The 17,779-nt window shown below is 39.8% G+C and overlaps 1 protein-coding gene across 1 annotated transcript in view; it reads right to left on the bottom strand.

Moving 5' to 3' along the window:
- Positions 1–17,779, bottom strand: part of DNAJC3 (DnaJ heat shock protein family (Hsp40) member C3) — an 89,872-nt gene that overhangs the window by 5,350 nt on the left and 66,743 nt on the right. Inside the window, exons 10-11 of the mRNA XM_082602400.1 lie at positions 1,144–1,276; positions 115–263 (exon numbers count right to left, since the gene is read on the bottom strand). Coding sequence (XP_082458526.1) covers positions 115–263; positions 1,144–1,276 — 282 coding nt within the window. The remainder of the gene's footprint in view (positions 1–114; positions 264–1,143; positions 1,277–17,779) is intronic.

Genomic DNA, 17,779 nt, shown 5'->3' with positions numbered 1-17,779 from the left:
CAGGGGGCCCACTCGTGACACGGCCTCTAAGACGGGCAAAGGAATAGAGGTAAGAAGTTGCCAGTCACTGAGTCGGCCATTTCAAGAGAACAGGAACATTAAAGCAAACAATACCTGGATCGGAGAGGACTTCTTTAGCAGCTGCTATGTCAATAAACTTCCTCTCGGCTTTTTTCTTTTCCTCTTCATTCTGGAAGTTATCCGGGTGCCACCGCAGTGCTAACTTTCGGTACGCTTTGATGATTTCTTGTTTTTTGGCATTTCTGAAGGGTGGTAAAATTAATTCATAACCGTTAGTTAAGAAGTGTCCAACATACTGCCAGGAGGAGCCAAAAGGGGCAGGGAGGGGGATCCCACTGGCAGGTCAGCTGCCCGGTTTTCTGAATACGCATCGTAACCGGCTGACCGTCATCCCCAGCGCTCCGCGTGACCCTTACGGTCGCCAGGCTTCCTGATGTCAGAATCTCACCAGGAACAAATTTAAGTGCTCCTGAGCTTTACAATTCTCCCTTAAGAAAACTGCACTGATGCACTTTTAAACTTTCTGAATTTCCAAACTACCATGACTCGATTCTTGGCATTAAAAGAGACAGTGACTCTTTGAAGCCCACTTTGTATTTTGCTCCTGGGTATTAGCTTACTCAGAAAGAACAAAGTTTCAGACTGTTGATTGAAAGATTGATGGTTCCCCTGTTCAGGGAAGGTGGGTCTAATATAAAAGCAGGTATTGAGTAGATTACATTCTCCCTGTGCCTTCAAGTTCATTCTGAAAGTGCCACTTTATTTTTAGGCCTAAAGAAGTTATCTTTTCCCCAGCCCCTCTCTCCCTCCTGTCCCCACCAAAAGAAAGCTCACTCCCACCTCTTTACCCTTCTTAAAAAATCTAGGCCCAGGACCTATTCATGCCATAGTGTCCTTTCTTTGTCACCAACTACTAATTCTCCACCATTGCATGACTAGTCTCTATCAAATTTATCTGTAATATATTCAAAACAGCTTTATGATATTCAAGATGGTTAGGGTTTCATCTATGACTGAAATTACCTAAGAAAAGGAAATGAATCAGAGGGGAAAAAAGAGCAACAATTAGCTTTAAAACAGTTGATTAAAAATAACAATGTGAATTTTAAATTTATAACTCACCTTTTTACTCCCAAGATTTTATAATAATCTCGTTTCTGCGACTGTTTCAGTAGCCTCTGTGCTTTCTCTAGACCTTCTCGAATCTGCTGGTCATTCTCATTGTGTTCCTGAGCAGTTTCATAGTCCCGAATGGCTGTCAAAATATGTTGAAGACAATGCTGTTGAAATGAATTAAATGCTTGTGACCTTTACAAACCCTGCAAATGTGACACTGAAGCCACCATCCTCAACCCCTCCCTCTGCCATTACTAAGAGCCTAAGAAGTGATATCACCTTAATAGTTTTGTTCAAAACCACGAAAGGCATAATTAAGGCTGAATTAGGTAGCCTACTGCTCCCGTTCAGTAAAAGCCACACTGCTTGTTTACCTGCCCACCCTCCCACATTATCTTCCCCACAACTGTAAGGTGTCTTAATATCAGCACTTTATGCAAAGCAATGAAGTGCCTGTTGCACAGGAAAATAAGACAGCAGCAAAGAAAAGCTCCGTGGGTAGCTATGGGGCCACGGCTCAGAAGGGTGAGAGGCTCAGGGACCTGGAGAAACCCTCAGCAGTCAGAACGAGCAGTTCACCCACAGGTTTCAACACAAACTATTACAAACCTGATTTTTTTTTTTTAAGTATCAATCAAAACAGAAAGACACATACAGTCCTGGTATGGGAAGTCTGATGACAATTCACATGGCATCTTTCTTTTCATATTATTTTAAATATTTAGAAAATACAAGGCCTCTGGATATCTAACGTCATGCAGAGCAGAGGCCTCTCCTTAGAAGGACCTGCTGGCAAGCCTGGCCCTTGGCGGACGACCGTAAGTTGGGTTTCAGCAGTGGATTTCACCCTTCCCTGATAAGAATGGCTGGCCTACCTAAACGGTTTGTATAAACAATGTGGTTTACGCTAAACATCTCGCCTTGTGGGCATTCTGGTATGGGCTAGGCAGAAGGTGCCTACCTGGCCAGCCCCCAGTAAAGACCCTGGGCGGGCCCTGGTTCTCGGAGGAATTAAGCTTGTCTTGCTTGATTTCACAGACTCTTGGAATCTTCCACCCGGTTTCCTCTGGATTTCACCCATGTGCCTTTTCCCTCTGCTGATCTTGTTTGTATCCTTTCATTAGGATAAATCTTAGCCCTGAGAACAACTGTGTGCTGAGTCCCAGTGTCCTCCTCCTGAATCACCTAATCTGGGGGTAGTAATTTTTCTCACTGTCCTCCTTGGACAGAGAACTTAAATAATGGATTGTTGGGTTCAAATTCTCATTTTTTATGGAAGTGCATTTCACTGTAGGAAAGCCATCTCTCTGGACAACAGGCCTGAGCATTCATCTTGGCAACTGCTAATCCTGGAAGGGGTTTAGAAGGCACCTTGGGCAGGTTTAAAATGAGAAAGATATTAGAATAAGGTGGACAAATTTAGTTAGCCTGCGCTACATAGAAAAATGAACCAATACTACCTTCGGCTCATGGGGGAAGGGGGGACGCTTCAAGCTATTATCCTAATTCCTGCCTCAATGCATTAATATTAAATATTAACATGAAACATTAATATTACTGTCACTCAACCAACAGTGACATCATAAAATACCTTTCCAATTTAGCACACAGACACAAAGCCATTATAAATAGTAGTGAGGTTTAACTTGCAATATGCATAGCACTTGATACCACAACCTAGTAAAGAAATACACTTGAAATTTAGTACAAGGGGAAAATGTTTCAATATACTCAATTTTTCTACTTATGCAAACCCTACATTTAAAACATGTTTTCATTCTTAAATGTTCAGAGTATCTTCCCCAAAGCAGTCTTCTGTCTCCTATCTTTCATTAACACTTAAGGTAGATACATTTTTCCCAATACAGGAAAGATATAAAATGATAAGTTGTTTCCTAAAATTCACGATTACAGGTAGTTAACTGATCAGGAACTTAATATGGATGATGTAAGACTTTCCATGGACATAAACTAGACAGCTCATTCTTAGTTATATTTTCTCATAGTCCACTCTCTAAGGGGGTATCTTCAAAAAGAAAAAAGTAAATGACACCCAATTATGTTCCATATTATATGTCCCATATAACTGAACAGCTGTAAAGATTACAATAAGCCAGAAATATTAAGGTCCTTAATGAATAGTATGTTACATATTAGCCAAATCATTTTCTAACCTCTGAACCTAAAAACTCTGATCCTTCCCAAATTCTTTTTCTTCTGTGTGCCCCTCACCCAGTTCTTAAGGAGCAGTGCAAACAACCAGGGCAAGACGGCAGACAGTAAGTAAGTACAGGAATTTCCTGTCTTCTATCCCACTATCCCACAAAAATTACAAAAAATAATATAACCATGGCAGCCCTGAAAACTACAGCAGACCAGAAATTTTGACAAATTTCTGGAAGAGAGAAGGCAAATAGGATCACATTAATAACGAATAAACCTAATAGAACCACAATCCAAATACGCACTGAAAAGAGGCCCTAGCAGATTTGGAAGCTGTTCTTTTTGGCCAAGGGTTCTGAGTTTAGCAAGCGGGAGGACCTTTAAGGCAATCATCAGGTTACTTCGTGAGATGACTAAGCAGTGGCTGGGCAGCCTCTGCCCCTGTATGTGGAGCAGCTGGCTGCAGCATTAACCCCAAGCAGGGCCCAAGAACTCTCGTCTCTAAGCAGAATAGAAAATGCGCATGTGGAAGGCCCCTGACGTGTGCTGCTGGGCCCAGGAAGAGAAGCAGGGCTGAGCCCACGGGTACCCAAGACCTCCACAACAGGTCTGCAATAAACACAGGAAAAGCAGTTGCACCCAGAATTTAAACACCAAAGGACTCCACCTGGTAAGTTAACTGTGTGAAGTCCTGCTCATTTGGGCAACTGGGCAGGATGACAGGCACGTAGGGAACGTCTTCCTGTGAACAGGTCCCACCCACTTAAAGCCAGCGTGAGCTCCCCAATAAGGAGGAGCATTTGAAAAGAGAGATACACACAATACGCACAGCTGCAAATGGCTCCCCTCTCTCTCACACTCCATTACTCCATTAGCAAGCCCCAAATCATCTTCCCTTCAACATCTATCCAGACTTAACCGTTCCTCACCACTTCCACACTTACCACTGTGATGCAGTCCACCATTAATACACCTGAACAGCTGTAACAGCTTCAAAAGGTGTTCATAAGGTGTTCCCAGCTTCTACCTTACTCCCCTAAAAGTCTGTTCTCAAAACAGGGACCTTAGAGGCCCTTTTAAAGAGTTCATCAGACCTCCAATATAATATGCCCCGTGGAGCATCAGCTTTCTCCTCCTGCCTATCACACAAAACAAGGTAAATGGCGGGGTGACGTATGGGGGGACACAGCATTCTCAGCACAACAAATACAAGGAGACTGTTCAAAGGCTGCTACAATTAACTAATAGCAGCCATGAATCTAAGATGAGAGGAAGAGCAAACAGTGAGAAAGCCCTAAGAGAAAAGATCACAGAAAATGCCAGCAAAATACACTATGAGAATGGACTCACCCTGAAGTGAGTGACAACCTACATCCTGTACCTAGTACAAGAAGCATGAGATCTGGAGCAGACACGGTGGAGATAATGCAGAGGCCTTGCTGGGGAGAAGACAAGAAAGAGAAAATACAATGAGTGACAAGAGCAAAGAGCCCTGGGCAACACATCCCAGGCAACTTGGAGACCGTGTGCTCTCTGCAAGTGGCGGGCTCACCCAGAAGTGCAAAAGATACAGCCCTTTGGTGTAGCAAAGGAAGTGGGCAGAGGGGCAACAGGGCTGGCAGCAGACGACCTCCTGGACACAGTTTGGTTCAGAGAAACAGAGAGGGCAGGGCTATAGAGAAAGGCCATTTTAGCAGGAAGCAGAATGTCTGTGGAAACAGTGAAGCAGAAAGTACAGCAACTGTTAAGTATAGAAGCTGCCTGTCCCCAGCACCCCTTTACACACACACACACACACACACACACACACACACACACCAGAGGACTGTCCCACAGATAGCCAGGGCAAGGTAATTCAAGTCATTTTATGCTGAGCAATAATGTTTTTTATCTGGCACAGTCTCAATTAAAAGCCGTTTAAATTTTAAATTAAAAACAGGAAAAGAACACCAAAACTTACCTGATGAACATGCATCAAAACAACATAGCCAAAGAATATATGAAAATTCTAAGCAAACGTTATGGCATAAATTTTTAAAACTTTAATCCAATCACCTCTATTAAGGGTAATCACAAAGCACAATAAGAACTCAGCAAAGAGTGAGACAAGGAAGAGGTAAAAATGTGAGTAATCAGAACTCAAGAAAAATAAGAACAAATTAAAACTATCATGGAAGTGAAGATGAAATGAGAAGAAGCACAAGGGAGAAGAAGCATATGGGGAAAAAATAAGGACCTAATAAAATGAAATGGAAATAGAGTTTAAAAAACTATAGAGAAAACAATTATGGCTATAGATGATGAGCAAAGAGGATACAACCAGTACTTAACTGAATCTGTGAAGGAGAAAACCAAACCAATATAACAAAACAATTCAGATTAAATTTAAGAAAACTTTCCTGAAATAAAAGATGAATCTATGTCTTGAAAAGTGCACAGTAGGTGCACCAGGGCACAGTGGCTGAGACGGTCAACCCTGAGATACATCCTAGTAAAATCAACACGCCCAAAAGATAAGGGCTTTTTGGACAGCCAAGCCAAAACCAAACAATCTGGCCCCAGGTTTTCCATAGCAATATTCAGTGCAGAAGAAAATGGGAAAATAACTATAAGATATGCAGAAAAAGTGTGAACAAAGGATCTTATCATCTAGCCAAGCCATCCTTCAAGTATAAAAGGTACAAACAGCTTTGAACATAGAAGAAATCAGAAAATTTTCCCAGGAGCCCCTCAAGGAAACTACTATTGGATGAATTCACCAAGAAAAGGCTAGAGAAAGCATGGTCAAAGGAATGCTGGTACACATTAAATATAGCCAATGTAGAACTGAGACTAAAACAAACCAGGGAATTACAGTGATAGGGTAGAGTGTATGCGCTGCCAATGCAGAAGGGATACAGCTATCAAGAAGTGAGAAAATAAAGGGGAGAAAAGATGAGAAAGTAAGTTCATTAATTCCCACCAATCACAGCTAAAGCAATCAGGAAACATCACCCACTAATGAGCAACAGGCAAATAATTACAATTTCATTAACAAGTCTTAAGTGGTAGGGGAAAGGGAAAGAAGAGGAAGAAACATGCTAATATCCTTCCTTGCTGTAGGAAACTAATATATATTGCCCAAAGAAAGAGGGCTAAGTTAATAAACCTATAAAAATAACCAAGAAGAAAAATACAAACCTTCTAAACTATTAGAATAGTATATACAAAATAATACAGGCCAAATAACAAAAATTCTCTGAAAAATAGAATAAGAGTACTCAGACCAAATATATTTGTCACACCAATAAGTATAAATGTGCTTATTAACTCACCTATTTAAAAGAATTTCATACTGGATCACAAAGCAAAACGCAACTCTATGCAAGAAACACACCTGAAATGAAGTGATTCCAAAAAGTTGAAACTAAAAGTATGGTCAAAGTCTCACCAGGCAAATGCAAATAAAATTTGGTTCACTATCTTAACATCAGATAATTAGAATTTAGGTTAAAAACATTAAACAGAGGGAATTCCCTGGCGGTCCAGTGGTTAGGACTCAGCACTTTCACTGCCGTAGTCCTGGATGCAATCCCTGTTCGGTGAACTAAGATCACATAAGCCACTCAGCATGGCCAAAAAAAAAGCATTAAACAGAGCAAAAAAGGGGGAGTGTAGAAATATAGTGAAGACATATTACGAATATCTGTGCATCAAATAAAAAAGCAGCAACCATTTATAAAGCAGAAATTATAAGAGACACTACAGAGAGGTAAGGACACTAGTAGTGGAAGACTTCAACCTCTCTGTTCATATCAGATCAAGTGGCCCCAAAAAAAGGCAAGAAAAGGAAGACCACAATATAAGGTGGATCTGATTGATATGCCAAACTCTGTCCCAGAAACGAAAGAGTACATCTATTTTCAAGTCCCTGACTCATGAAGTCAGCCATTTTAGGCCAAAAATAAGACAGTAATAAATTCCAAAAAATGGAAGTAGTAAAAACATTCTTTCATCAAAATGTTTTAACACTGGAAATTAATAGTAAATCAGAAAATAGGGCTTTTCCACCTAGGCTCTGTGCACCATTTTTAAACCCTCCAACAACTCTTATGACAAAGAAATATAAAAATAAGAATTGCAAAATATCTAGAAAATAATAATACTGAAAATACTACCGTTCAGAACCGACAATTCATAACCTTAGTGGTTCAATAAAAATTAAAGGTGAAAAATGAATTAATTATGAGATTCAAAGTTAGAAAAAAAATTGTAGGACAAAAATAGAAATTAATGGGGCTTCCCTGGTGGTGCAGTGGTTGAGAGTCCGCCTGCCGATTCAGGGGACACGAGTTCGTGCCTCGGTCCGGGAAGATTCCACATGCCGTGGAGAGGCTGGGCCCGTGAGCCATGGCCACTGAGCCTGCGTGTCCAGAGCCTGTGCTCCACAACGGGAGAGGCCACAACAGTGAGAGGCCCACGTACCGCAAAAAAAAAAAAAAAAAAAAAAAAAGAAATTAATGAAACCAAAAAAGATCAAAATTGTTAAGTCAAGCTTACTTCTTAGCAGAAATGAATAAAAACCTCTAACCTAGTCAAGAAAAGGAAACAAGCTCAAATACAAAAAGCAGTAAGTGAAAAATAATCAAAGAGATAGAAGAAATTAAATTGAGACTACTTTGCTAAATTCTCTACAAATAAATTTGAAAACTCAAGAGAGTAACTCAAACCCAGTCCGAAAGAGACAGAAAATCTAAAAAGAACAATTTTCATAGAGAAAGTTGGCAAAACCCCACCTCCCAATAAAGCAGTGGGCTCTCCATGGAGATTCCATAACACTGAAACAGGAAACTTTCCAAATAATTACAAAAAACTACCCTAACAGTTTTCTATATATGAAAGTCCAGGTTAAAAATCATTTTTCCTCAGAATTTTTTGAGAATATTGCAATACTCCTTTCTGGAATTGATAGAAGGACAGGGAGAGGGCATCATCAGGAGAATTTAACAGTCATAAATGTGCAGGCTGCTAACAGCAGAGCTTCAAAATACATAAAGGAAAAAAAGGACAATATTAAAGGGAAAGGTAGGAAAGTCTGCAATTTCCACACCAGGTAAAGTTCCCTCTCAGTAACTGATGAGAAAACTAACAGAAACATTACACCCAGCAACTGCAGAATACACATTATTTTCAAGTGCACATAGAACATTCAGCAAGATAGAGCCTATGCTGGGTTACAAAACCAGTCTACATACATTCAAAAGGAAACAAATCTAAATAAATTTAAAAGGACAGAACTCAGAGAGAGTATGCTCCCTATGCACAACAGAATTAAATTAGAAATCAATAAGGTACTAAGGAAACCATGAAATATTTTAAAATTAAAACATCTAAATCATCCATGCATCAAAGAAGTAGCCAGAAGGAAAGTTAGAACACATTTCAAATCAAATGACAATGAAAATAAAACAATGTGAGAAGTGCAGCTTTAAATACTTATATTAGGGGCTTCCCCGGTGGCGCAGCGGTTGAGAGTCCTCCTGCCGATGCAGGCGACACGAGTTCGTGCCCCGGTCTGGGAGGATCCCACATACCGCGGAGCGGCTGGGCCCGTGAGCCATGGCCACTGAGCCTGCACGTCCGGAGCCTGTGCTCCGCAACGAGAGAGGCCACAGCAGTGAGAGGCCCAAGTACCGCAAAAAGAAAAAAAAATTTATATTAAAAAAGAAAAGAGGCCTAAAATCATTGATAGTTTAAAATTAAGAAGCTGGAAAAGCAAAAAATAAACCCAAAGGAAGTCTAAAGAGAAGAAATCAATGAAATAATAAAGAAAAATCATGGAAAACATTAACAAATCCGTAAGTTGGTTCCTTCAAAAGACCAACAAAATTGACCAAACTCTAACTATACTGATCAAGAGGGAAAAAAACAACAACAACAACAAAAAAACAAATTGTCACCATTAGAAATGAAGAAGGAATCATCACTTCAGACCTTACAGACTTTAAAAGAATAATAATATTATAAACTTCACAGAACCAAAATCAGCAACATGGGTAAAATGGACAAATTCATGGACGGACACAACGTACAAAAACTAAAACAAGACGAAACAAACAAAAAATATGAATAGCCCTAATTTTTTTTTTTTGGCCACACTGCATGGCATGCAGAGCTTCCCCAACCAGGGATCAAACCCACAACCCCTGCAGTGGAAGCACAGACTCTTAACCACTGGACCACCAAGGAAGTCCTGAATAGCCCTGTATTGATTAAAGACACTGAATTAATCATCAAAAACCTTCCTACTAAGAAAACTCTGGGACCCAAGATGGTTTCACTGGTGAATTCTCCCAAACTTTAAAGAAGAAATCACACCAATTTTATACAATTCTTGCAGACAATGCAGGAGACCGGAACAATTTCTAACTAATTGAGTTCAGTACAACCTTAACACTAAAATCTGACAACGATATTACAAAAAAGAAGTTACAGAGCAATGAACACAGATGCACACTTCTTAAAATACTAGCAAGTCAAATCCAGCAATATCTAAAAAAGGATAATACATCATGTCCAAGAAAAGTTTATCCCAATAATTCCAGGTTGATTTAACTTCAGAATATCAATGTAATTTTTCACACTAACAGAATAAAGGAGAAAAACAAATATATACATAACACTCTAGAACTCTAACAAAAGGAAACAATAAATTTTAAGTGGGTAAATATTTGAACACTTCACAAAGAAGGTATTTGAATAAACAAGCAGCACATGAAAAAGTATTAAACAACCTCAATCATCAAAGAAACACATATTAAAGCCACAATGAGATACTACTAACACATACCAAAACGTATAAAATTAAAGACTCACAACACCAAACATTTGCAAGGATGTAGCAACTGGAACTCTCATGCTTTACTGATGAAAGTGTAAATTTTAAATTACTTTTTAGAAAAGGGCCTAGCAGTTTCTTTTAAAACTAAGCATACACCTTATTACCCTGTGACTCAACAATTCCATTCCTAGGTATTTAGACAAAGTAAGTGAAAACATGTCTAAAAAAAGCCTTGCAGAATAATGTTCATAGCAGCTTTTTTCATGCTAACTAAAATCAGCCCAGGTGTCCATTAATATGAGAATGGATAAAGTATGGTATACCCATACATTGGAATATTCTTCAGGGATAGGATTAATGATGAAATATTGAATGCTTTCCCCTCTTTTACAGTAGAAAGAGAAAGTCACAGCCTTCCAGCCCACTACCTGTCTTTAAAATACATCTTCATTGGAGTACAGTCTCGTCTACGTGTTTGCGTTTTGTCTATGGCTGCTCTTGCACTGCAGTGGCAGAGCTGAGCAGGAGCAACAGAGACTGCACGGCTCGCAGAGCCTGTAATTTTTACTCTCTGGGCCTTTACAGAAAAAGTTTGCCAACTTCTGCTCTTCAGCAATAAAAAGGAATGAACTGCCAATGACTATAACAACATGAAAAAATCTCAAAAACATGCCAAATGAAAGAAGCCTTATACAAAAGAGGACATACTATATGGTTCTGTTGATATGAAGATCTAGCGTTGGTAAAACTAATCTATGACGGAGAGAATCTGCATAACGGCTGCCTGTAGGGGTAGGATCGGGACCGCCTGGTAAAGGACAAGAGGATGATGTCCTGTTCTGCATCTTGACAGGAGTTTGGCTTTGACAAAGACTCTCTTACACCAAAACTTCAGACTGGCTCCTCGGAGTAAATCTTCTTTCTGACTAAGGCCCAACCTTGGGCTTCCCTCTCTCTCCTTGCAGAATCCAGGTTGAGCAAGAATCCTGCTAAGATTCCCCACCCTTGGTATCTGAACAAATTTGAGTTTGATATCTGATCGAATTCCCCCTCCCCTACTCTGGCCTGCCTTCACCAAGAACTCAGCTGAGTCCCTCTAGCAAGACCCTCCCCTCTCCCTAACGCTTCCTCTTTGTAATTTCGCATCCAGGGACCACGCGCCACCTCTGCTCCTTGGTTAGAAATCCCACTTGTCCTCTCTAGAGTCAGACTGGAGCCCAAACTTTCTCTCTCTCACTCTCTCACTGCCAGAGCCCAGGGCAGTGCCCCCAACACCTACCGTGACAGCCGCCACCCCCTCCGCCCCGAATAAAGTCCTCCTTAAGGTCTTTAACAAGGGTCATGAGTAATTTTTCTCTTTAACAGGCTGCATGGATATCAGAACTCAGGACTGGTATCCCTAAGATCTGTACCTTTCATTTTATCTATTGGGCTGGCCAAAAAGTTCGTTTGGGTTTCTCCGTAAGATGTTACAGAAAAACCCAAACGGACTTTTTGGCCAACCCAATACAATTACCTCCTAGTTAATAAGAAGCAAGGTGAAGTATCTGGGAAAAAGTAAACCAAAATCTACAACTTTTTTTTGAAATGCATCTAAAAAAGATAAACTGATGGATACATGGAAGGACAGAGACAGATAAATGTGATAAAACATAGTAAAATGTTAATTTTAGAATCTAGACGGGGAGGACATGATTGTTCACCGTAAAATTCTTTCAACTGCTATCTTTGAAATTTCTCATAATAAAATGTTGGGGGTAATGCTTACCTGCTGTGAGACTGTCATAACATAGACGATGAAAATAACTCTTCTACCACTGTGTTTTACACATATTCATCCTTAGACTATAAAGGGGAAGTTTTATCCAAGTACCCTTACAATACAGATTCACTATTAGCACAGAAGTATGAGAGAACCGTGAGATATTTCTGACATTACAAAGGGCTGAACAATTTTAAGTCAAGCTTTCATCGATGGAACTACCTCCTACAGTAGACCACATTCTAGCACTGGACTCTGAGGGCAAAAGCCTAACCGTTAAACAGGGAAGAGACGAACTACTTTTAATTCTGTACACAGGGGCGTAAGGCGGCCTGCTCCCTAACTGAACCTGATACGTGACCGTGCTTTATACATGTGTTTTGTTGAAATTTTTATAGTGGAAAAGAGATAACAGTGCTAACAGTAACGTACCAAAAGAGAGTTCCAGTTCCTGTCAGATTGTAAAACTTTAACTCTTGTGCAGTAAGTTCTCTATCAACAGTTAAGAAACATCACCAGCTGCACTCAGAGCGCTGGAGTACACAGACACAGACCATGTACGTAGTCTGTTTCAATTTAAGATGGTAAGAGATTCTTGGGTTTTTTGTTTTTGTTTTTTTCGCTTTTAAAGAAGCCACTTCACTGTTTGAGGTCACACCTGTTTGTCACAGGTAATCACTTTCTTGTTAACCGGCAAATAAAAAGCCAAAACAGAAACATACCCTACTTCCTCCTCTCTAAAGCTACCCGCTGTCCTAGTCAAATGCTGTCACCTTTGGGAAAGGCAAAACACCCTTTCAATTCCCCTGCCTTCTGGGCTTCTGTTCTGACTACATCTTCTCCCACACCGGCAGTGTCCTTCCCTGATACTTCCTGAACATTTTTTTTTTATTTACAATACCTTAAGCTCTTGACCATTCAGAAATGAGCCTTGTAACATTATCTTTTTCTGCTGAATAATACTGCTTCACTCCCGTGAATGTTTTCTATTTCCCTATCTACATATTAAATTCATGGATTCCTTGGTATTTCCTACAGGAAGTCAGAGGGTTGGCACTATAGGGGGGGCAATGTTTTCTGACTGGCATGCTAGGCAAGTGTGTTGAATCTAAGCTAACTGGTAGATGTGCTAATCCCCACAGAGCAGGTACCTCTGCGATCTTCCCTGTAACCATGCACTTTTCAAAAGAAAAGAGGAGGCTGCAGCTGTGGCTAAATAGACTGGCTGTGAATAAAAACAGAGGCAGGACGTACAGTCATGAAATTTACAGCCAAAGGAATTAAGCAACCCACATACGGTATCTTACCCTAGTTGTCTTTGCAAAAGAGTAGCCATTTTTCTGTTCTAACTACCTGCTTCCAACTCCTTAGGTGAAGCTAAACTAGGATGCATCTAAGGCAAGATTCGAGTTTCAGAAATAACTGCTTTCAAGATTCTGATTACACTTGTGCATGGTTATGACTGGTGTGTAAAAATATCAATATATAAGCAGCCTCCAAACTTTAGATATGATCCTAAATAGAGCCAGCATTTTCCAATAAAGACAAACCTCTTCTACTTCTCCTCCCTAAATCAGGAGCCAAGGACCCCTGGCCGACAAACTTGAAAAAAGAAGCAGCCATGAGAAATCTGATCCACTCAGAAAAACATGGTCTCCTTCCTGCCTGGGGATGAGCCCCATAGCCACATACCTAACCGCCATGCTGCCCAATGTGTGTGCTATCATAGACACTTGCCTGAAATTCCATTAATCTGATATTCTTTAGGGTTAAAAATGCTTATATCACAAGGAATAGAAATCTACCAGTGTTTTATACAAATATCTTAAATTTGGCCACTTTTCCTAAAATACAAGCTGTTTTGGGGGCATAAGAATGCTGACGCGAGGAGGTGGTATGAACTTTGAACACAGAATACTTTTGTGGACTAGAGAGGACTTAGCATCAGTAGGCAGAGTCCTAGAATAAGCAAGAAGGCACAAGAATCTGGTTACAGAACATCACAGGATGTCAAAGATAAAATACATCTATTTCACAATTTGGCCCAGGCTGGCCCTTCATCCAGAAAAAAAATGCTAGCTGGTTCCTATTCTCAGAATTCTGGATACTATTAGTAATACTAAAATAACAGCTGTGTCAAATGGAGTTAACACAGCAGTCATAGGTCAGACCTAGAAGCTAGCTACCCCAGTAAGTACCATTTGTATAGAAAAGTCAATGCAAGTTCCAAACAACTATCTAAAAATGAGTACAATGGAAACCATGTCCTAGGAGCACTGTACTAATAAGCATCACTTTCTGAGCGTCATCTTCTTTGACTGTCACAACAGCCCTATGTAATAGGTACTATTCTCATTCCTATCTTACAGATAAGGAAAGTAAAACATAACAGGCTAAGTTACTTGATTGAAATCACACGGCAAAAATAAACGGCACACTCCAAAGATATACAGATGGCTAACAAACATATGAAAAGATGTTCAACATCACTAATCATTAGGGAAATGCAAATCAAAACCACTAGATATCACTTCACATCCATTAGAATGCCTACAATTAAAAAAAAACAAACAGAAAATGTGTTGAGGAGAACAGAGAGAAATTGGAACCCTTGCAACACTGCTGGTGGGAATGCAAAATAGTACAACCACTACGGATAAAGCAATGTGGTGGTTCTTCAAAAAAGTAAAATTACTTTATGATCCAGCAATTTTACTTCTGGGTATACATCCAGAAGAACTGAAAGGTGGGTTGAAGAGGTATTTGTACAGTCATGTTCTAGTAAGTAGAATCCCCTAATATCTTTCCTGATCATTCTATCATAAGCCCCAAATTAATAAATCTCCATGTTCCATTATTCACTAATCTAAACCTATTTTTTCTTCATTCATTATATACCTACCATCATTTTAAAACTGCTGATTGAAAAAAGAGTAAAACCAGCAAACATAATACAGAAAGGCTTCATATATTAACTCAGGATTTCAACATATTATTTTACCTTTAAGTAAGGTTACTACTCGGTTACATCATTTACTAAACCTCTGATTCAAATCCAAACAAGGCAAGTAACGCCGTTCAGTTTCAACTATACAAACTTACACCCTACCCAGCCCCCAACCCAAAATAAAAGACCTAGCAACCCAATGTCTCTCTCTCTCCATGAGGTTGCTTGATTTTCATAGTTGTGACTAAACAATCATTTTATTCTTCTAAAACCATAATTCAGAAAGATCCTGCAATGCACAATATAAACTCCCCCAAAAAGACAAAGAATAAACTCCTATGTTTTTAAAAATTTTAAATGCTAAAATAGACTTCAAAGACAGACCTATTCTATTAAATTAGTATTAAGCATATTTTTCTTCAAGAATTAAGCTGTCAAATTTCTCTAAAAACTAAAGTTGGTTTAATATTCAAGATACAAAGGCATCTTTCAACTTATATTTAGCAGCCTACAAGTTTTATTTTTTTATTTATTTATTTTTGGCTGCATTGGGTCTTCGTTGCTGCGCACGGGCTTTCTCTAGTTGCGGCAAGCAGGGGCTACTCTTCGTTGCAGTGTGCAGGCTTCTCATTGCGGTGGCTTCTCTTGTTGCGGAACACGGGCTCTAGGCACACGGGCTTCAGTAGTTGTGGCACACAGGCTCAGTAGTTGTGGCTCGTGGGCTCTAGAGCGCAGGCTCAGTAGTTGGCGCACGGGCTTAGTTGCTCTGCGGCATGTGGATCTTCCCAGACCAGGGCTCAAACCCCTGTCTCCTGCATTGGCAAGCGGATTCTTAACCACTGTGCCAACAGGGAAGTCCCTTAACCCTTTTCTCTTAACAGCTAAGCTTAAATTCTTCTACAGCATCGCTGATTTCACAGTTAGAGCTGAGGGTTCACATACAGATAAGAAAAGTACACTATGATGAAGCATTCCAATAACTAACTGGAATGCAAAATCCTAGAATATAGCCATCTAGGAGCTCAAAAGTGAAAAGAGCAAGTATGCGAAAGGGATCTATGTAGACCACATGCCTTACTGATGCATTCTTAAGACTCTTAAAACTCATCATTTTGATCGCATACATTTCAAGCCTCAATCAGATCTCAAAGACTATAGTATACAAATGTCCCACAGTGTAACCAGAGTTGTCAACACTCCCAGGAAACCATTTAGAAGCAAATTCTTTTTAAATTAAAGAAAGCAGGAAAAAAGTAAATGATCAGTTTGCCTTAAAAATGAGTACCACAGGGCTTCCCTGGTGGCGCAGTGGTTGAGAATCTGCCTGCTAATGCAGGGGATACGGGTTCGAGCCCTGGTCTGGGAGGATCCCACATGCCACGGAGCTACTAGGCCCGTGAGCCACGACTACTGAGCCTGCACATCTGGAGCCTGTGCTCCGCAACGAGAGAGGCCGCGATAGTGAGAGGCCCACGCACCGTGATGAAGAGCGGCCCCTGCTTGCCACAACTAGAGAAAGCCCTCGCACAGAAACGAAGATGCAACACAGCAAAAATAAATAAATTAATTAATAAAAACTCCTACCCCCAACATCTTCTTAAAAAAAAAAAAAAATGAGTACCACAAACCTTTCTCAATTATAAGTGTAGTTATCCGTTTCTTAGTATAGGTTTTACCATTGCTGCAATGCAATTCTTACTACATTTAAAATAGCTGCACAGAAGTTGAGACACAGATGTAGAGAACAAACGTATGGACACCAAGGGGGGAAAACCATGGTGGGGTGGGGATGGTGGTGTGCTGAACTGGGCGACTGGGATTGACATATATACACTGATGTGTATAAAATTGATGACTAATAGGAACCTGCAGTATAAAAAAACAAACAGACAAAAAAACACAACTAATACTAAACTTTCTTTGGGGTATTTGTATGGAAATATGTTAATATAAATGTTTCAGACATTACATGAAATTTCTAAAAATCTTACATGTTCTGGTATAATGCTATAAGTCATAATTCTAGTTATTACTTTAAAATGTATATCTCAGAAATAACTAAATTTCCTTGTCAACTGCATTATTATGAACCTTCATCAAATCTTTAACCATGGTCATTTTTAAGTCTTTTGTCATTTACAGAGTTCTGGGTGTACTCTGATGCTTTTGCAAAAATGTTCCTATAAAAGGGTTTCATCCTCAAGGAATTCATGGAAAAGACTGACAAGTACAGGTTTCTGGTAACTGATTACACTGCTGAACTGAATGAATAAGCATTTTCAGAACTCTAATGGAAAACTGATGAATTCATAAAAGTGCTAACAAAAGATCAAGATGAAAAAAAATTAATTACATGGAACTGAGTGAACTGATAAGGATGATTATAATTTTTGTGACTTTCTGTTTGAATAAAAAAAAAATCCCACAAGGACTCAGAGGCAAAATTATACAACTCAATTTTCACTGCAAAGTAAAAGAGCTGTTACAGTGGAGGATTACTGGACTGAATGTCAATATTATGACACAGTATGAGTGTGTTTTGTGTTTGGTAACTGCAATCATTGTTTCTTTTGTTGTGGTCATCCATTTACGATGCTTGGTGTCAGTTTATCTCTTGTAAAAATAAAATACTGTGTGTGTGTGTGTGAAAAAAAATAAAAACATTGCCAATGTTGTACCTCTTCTCATGGAAATTAATAAAATATTAAATGTGGGTTTCCCTGGTGGCGCAGTGGTTGAGAGTCCGCCAGCTGATGCAGGGGACACGGATTCGTGCCCCGGTCCGGGAAGATCCCACATGCCATGGAGCGGCTGGGCCCATGAGCCATGGCCGCTGAGCCTGCGCGTCCGGAGCCTGTGCTCCTCAGCAGGAGAGACAACAACAGTGAGAGGCCCGTGTACCACAAAAAAAAAAAAAAAAAAAAAAATTGTGAAAAAAATGAAATAAAAT

This window comes from Mesoplodon mirus (genome assembly GCF_964341445.2).
Source record: "Mesoplodon mirus genome assembly, chromosome: 17".
Classification (NCBI taxonomy): domain Eukaryota; kingdom Metazoa; phylum Chordata; class Mammalia; order Artiodactyla; family Ziphiidae; genus Mesoplodon; species Mesoplodon mirus.
The sequence above is the reverse complement of the archived record's forward strand: the minus strand, read 5'-3'. Positions and strand labels throughout refer to the sequence as shown.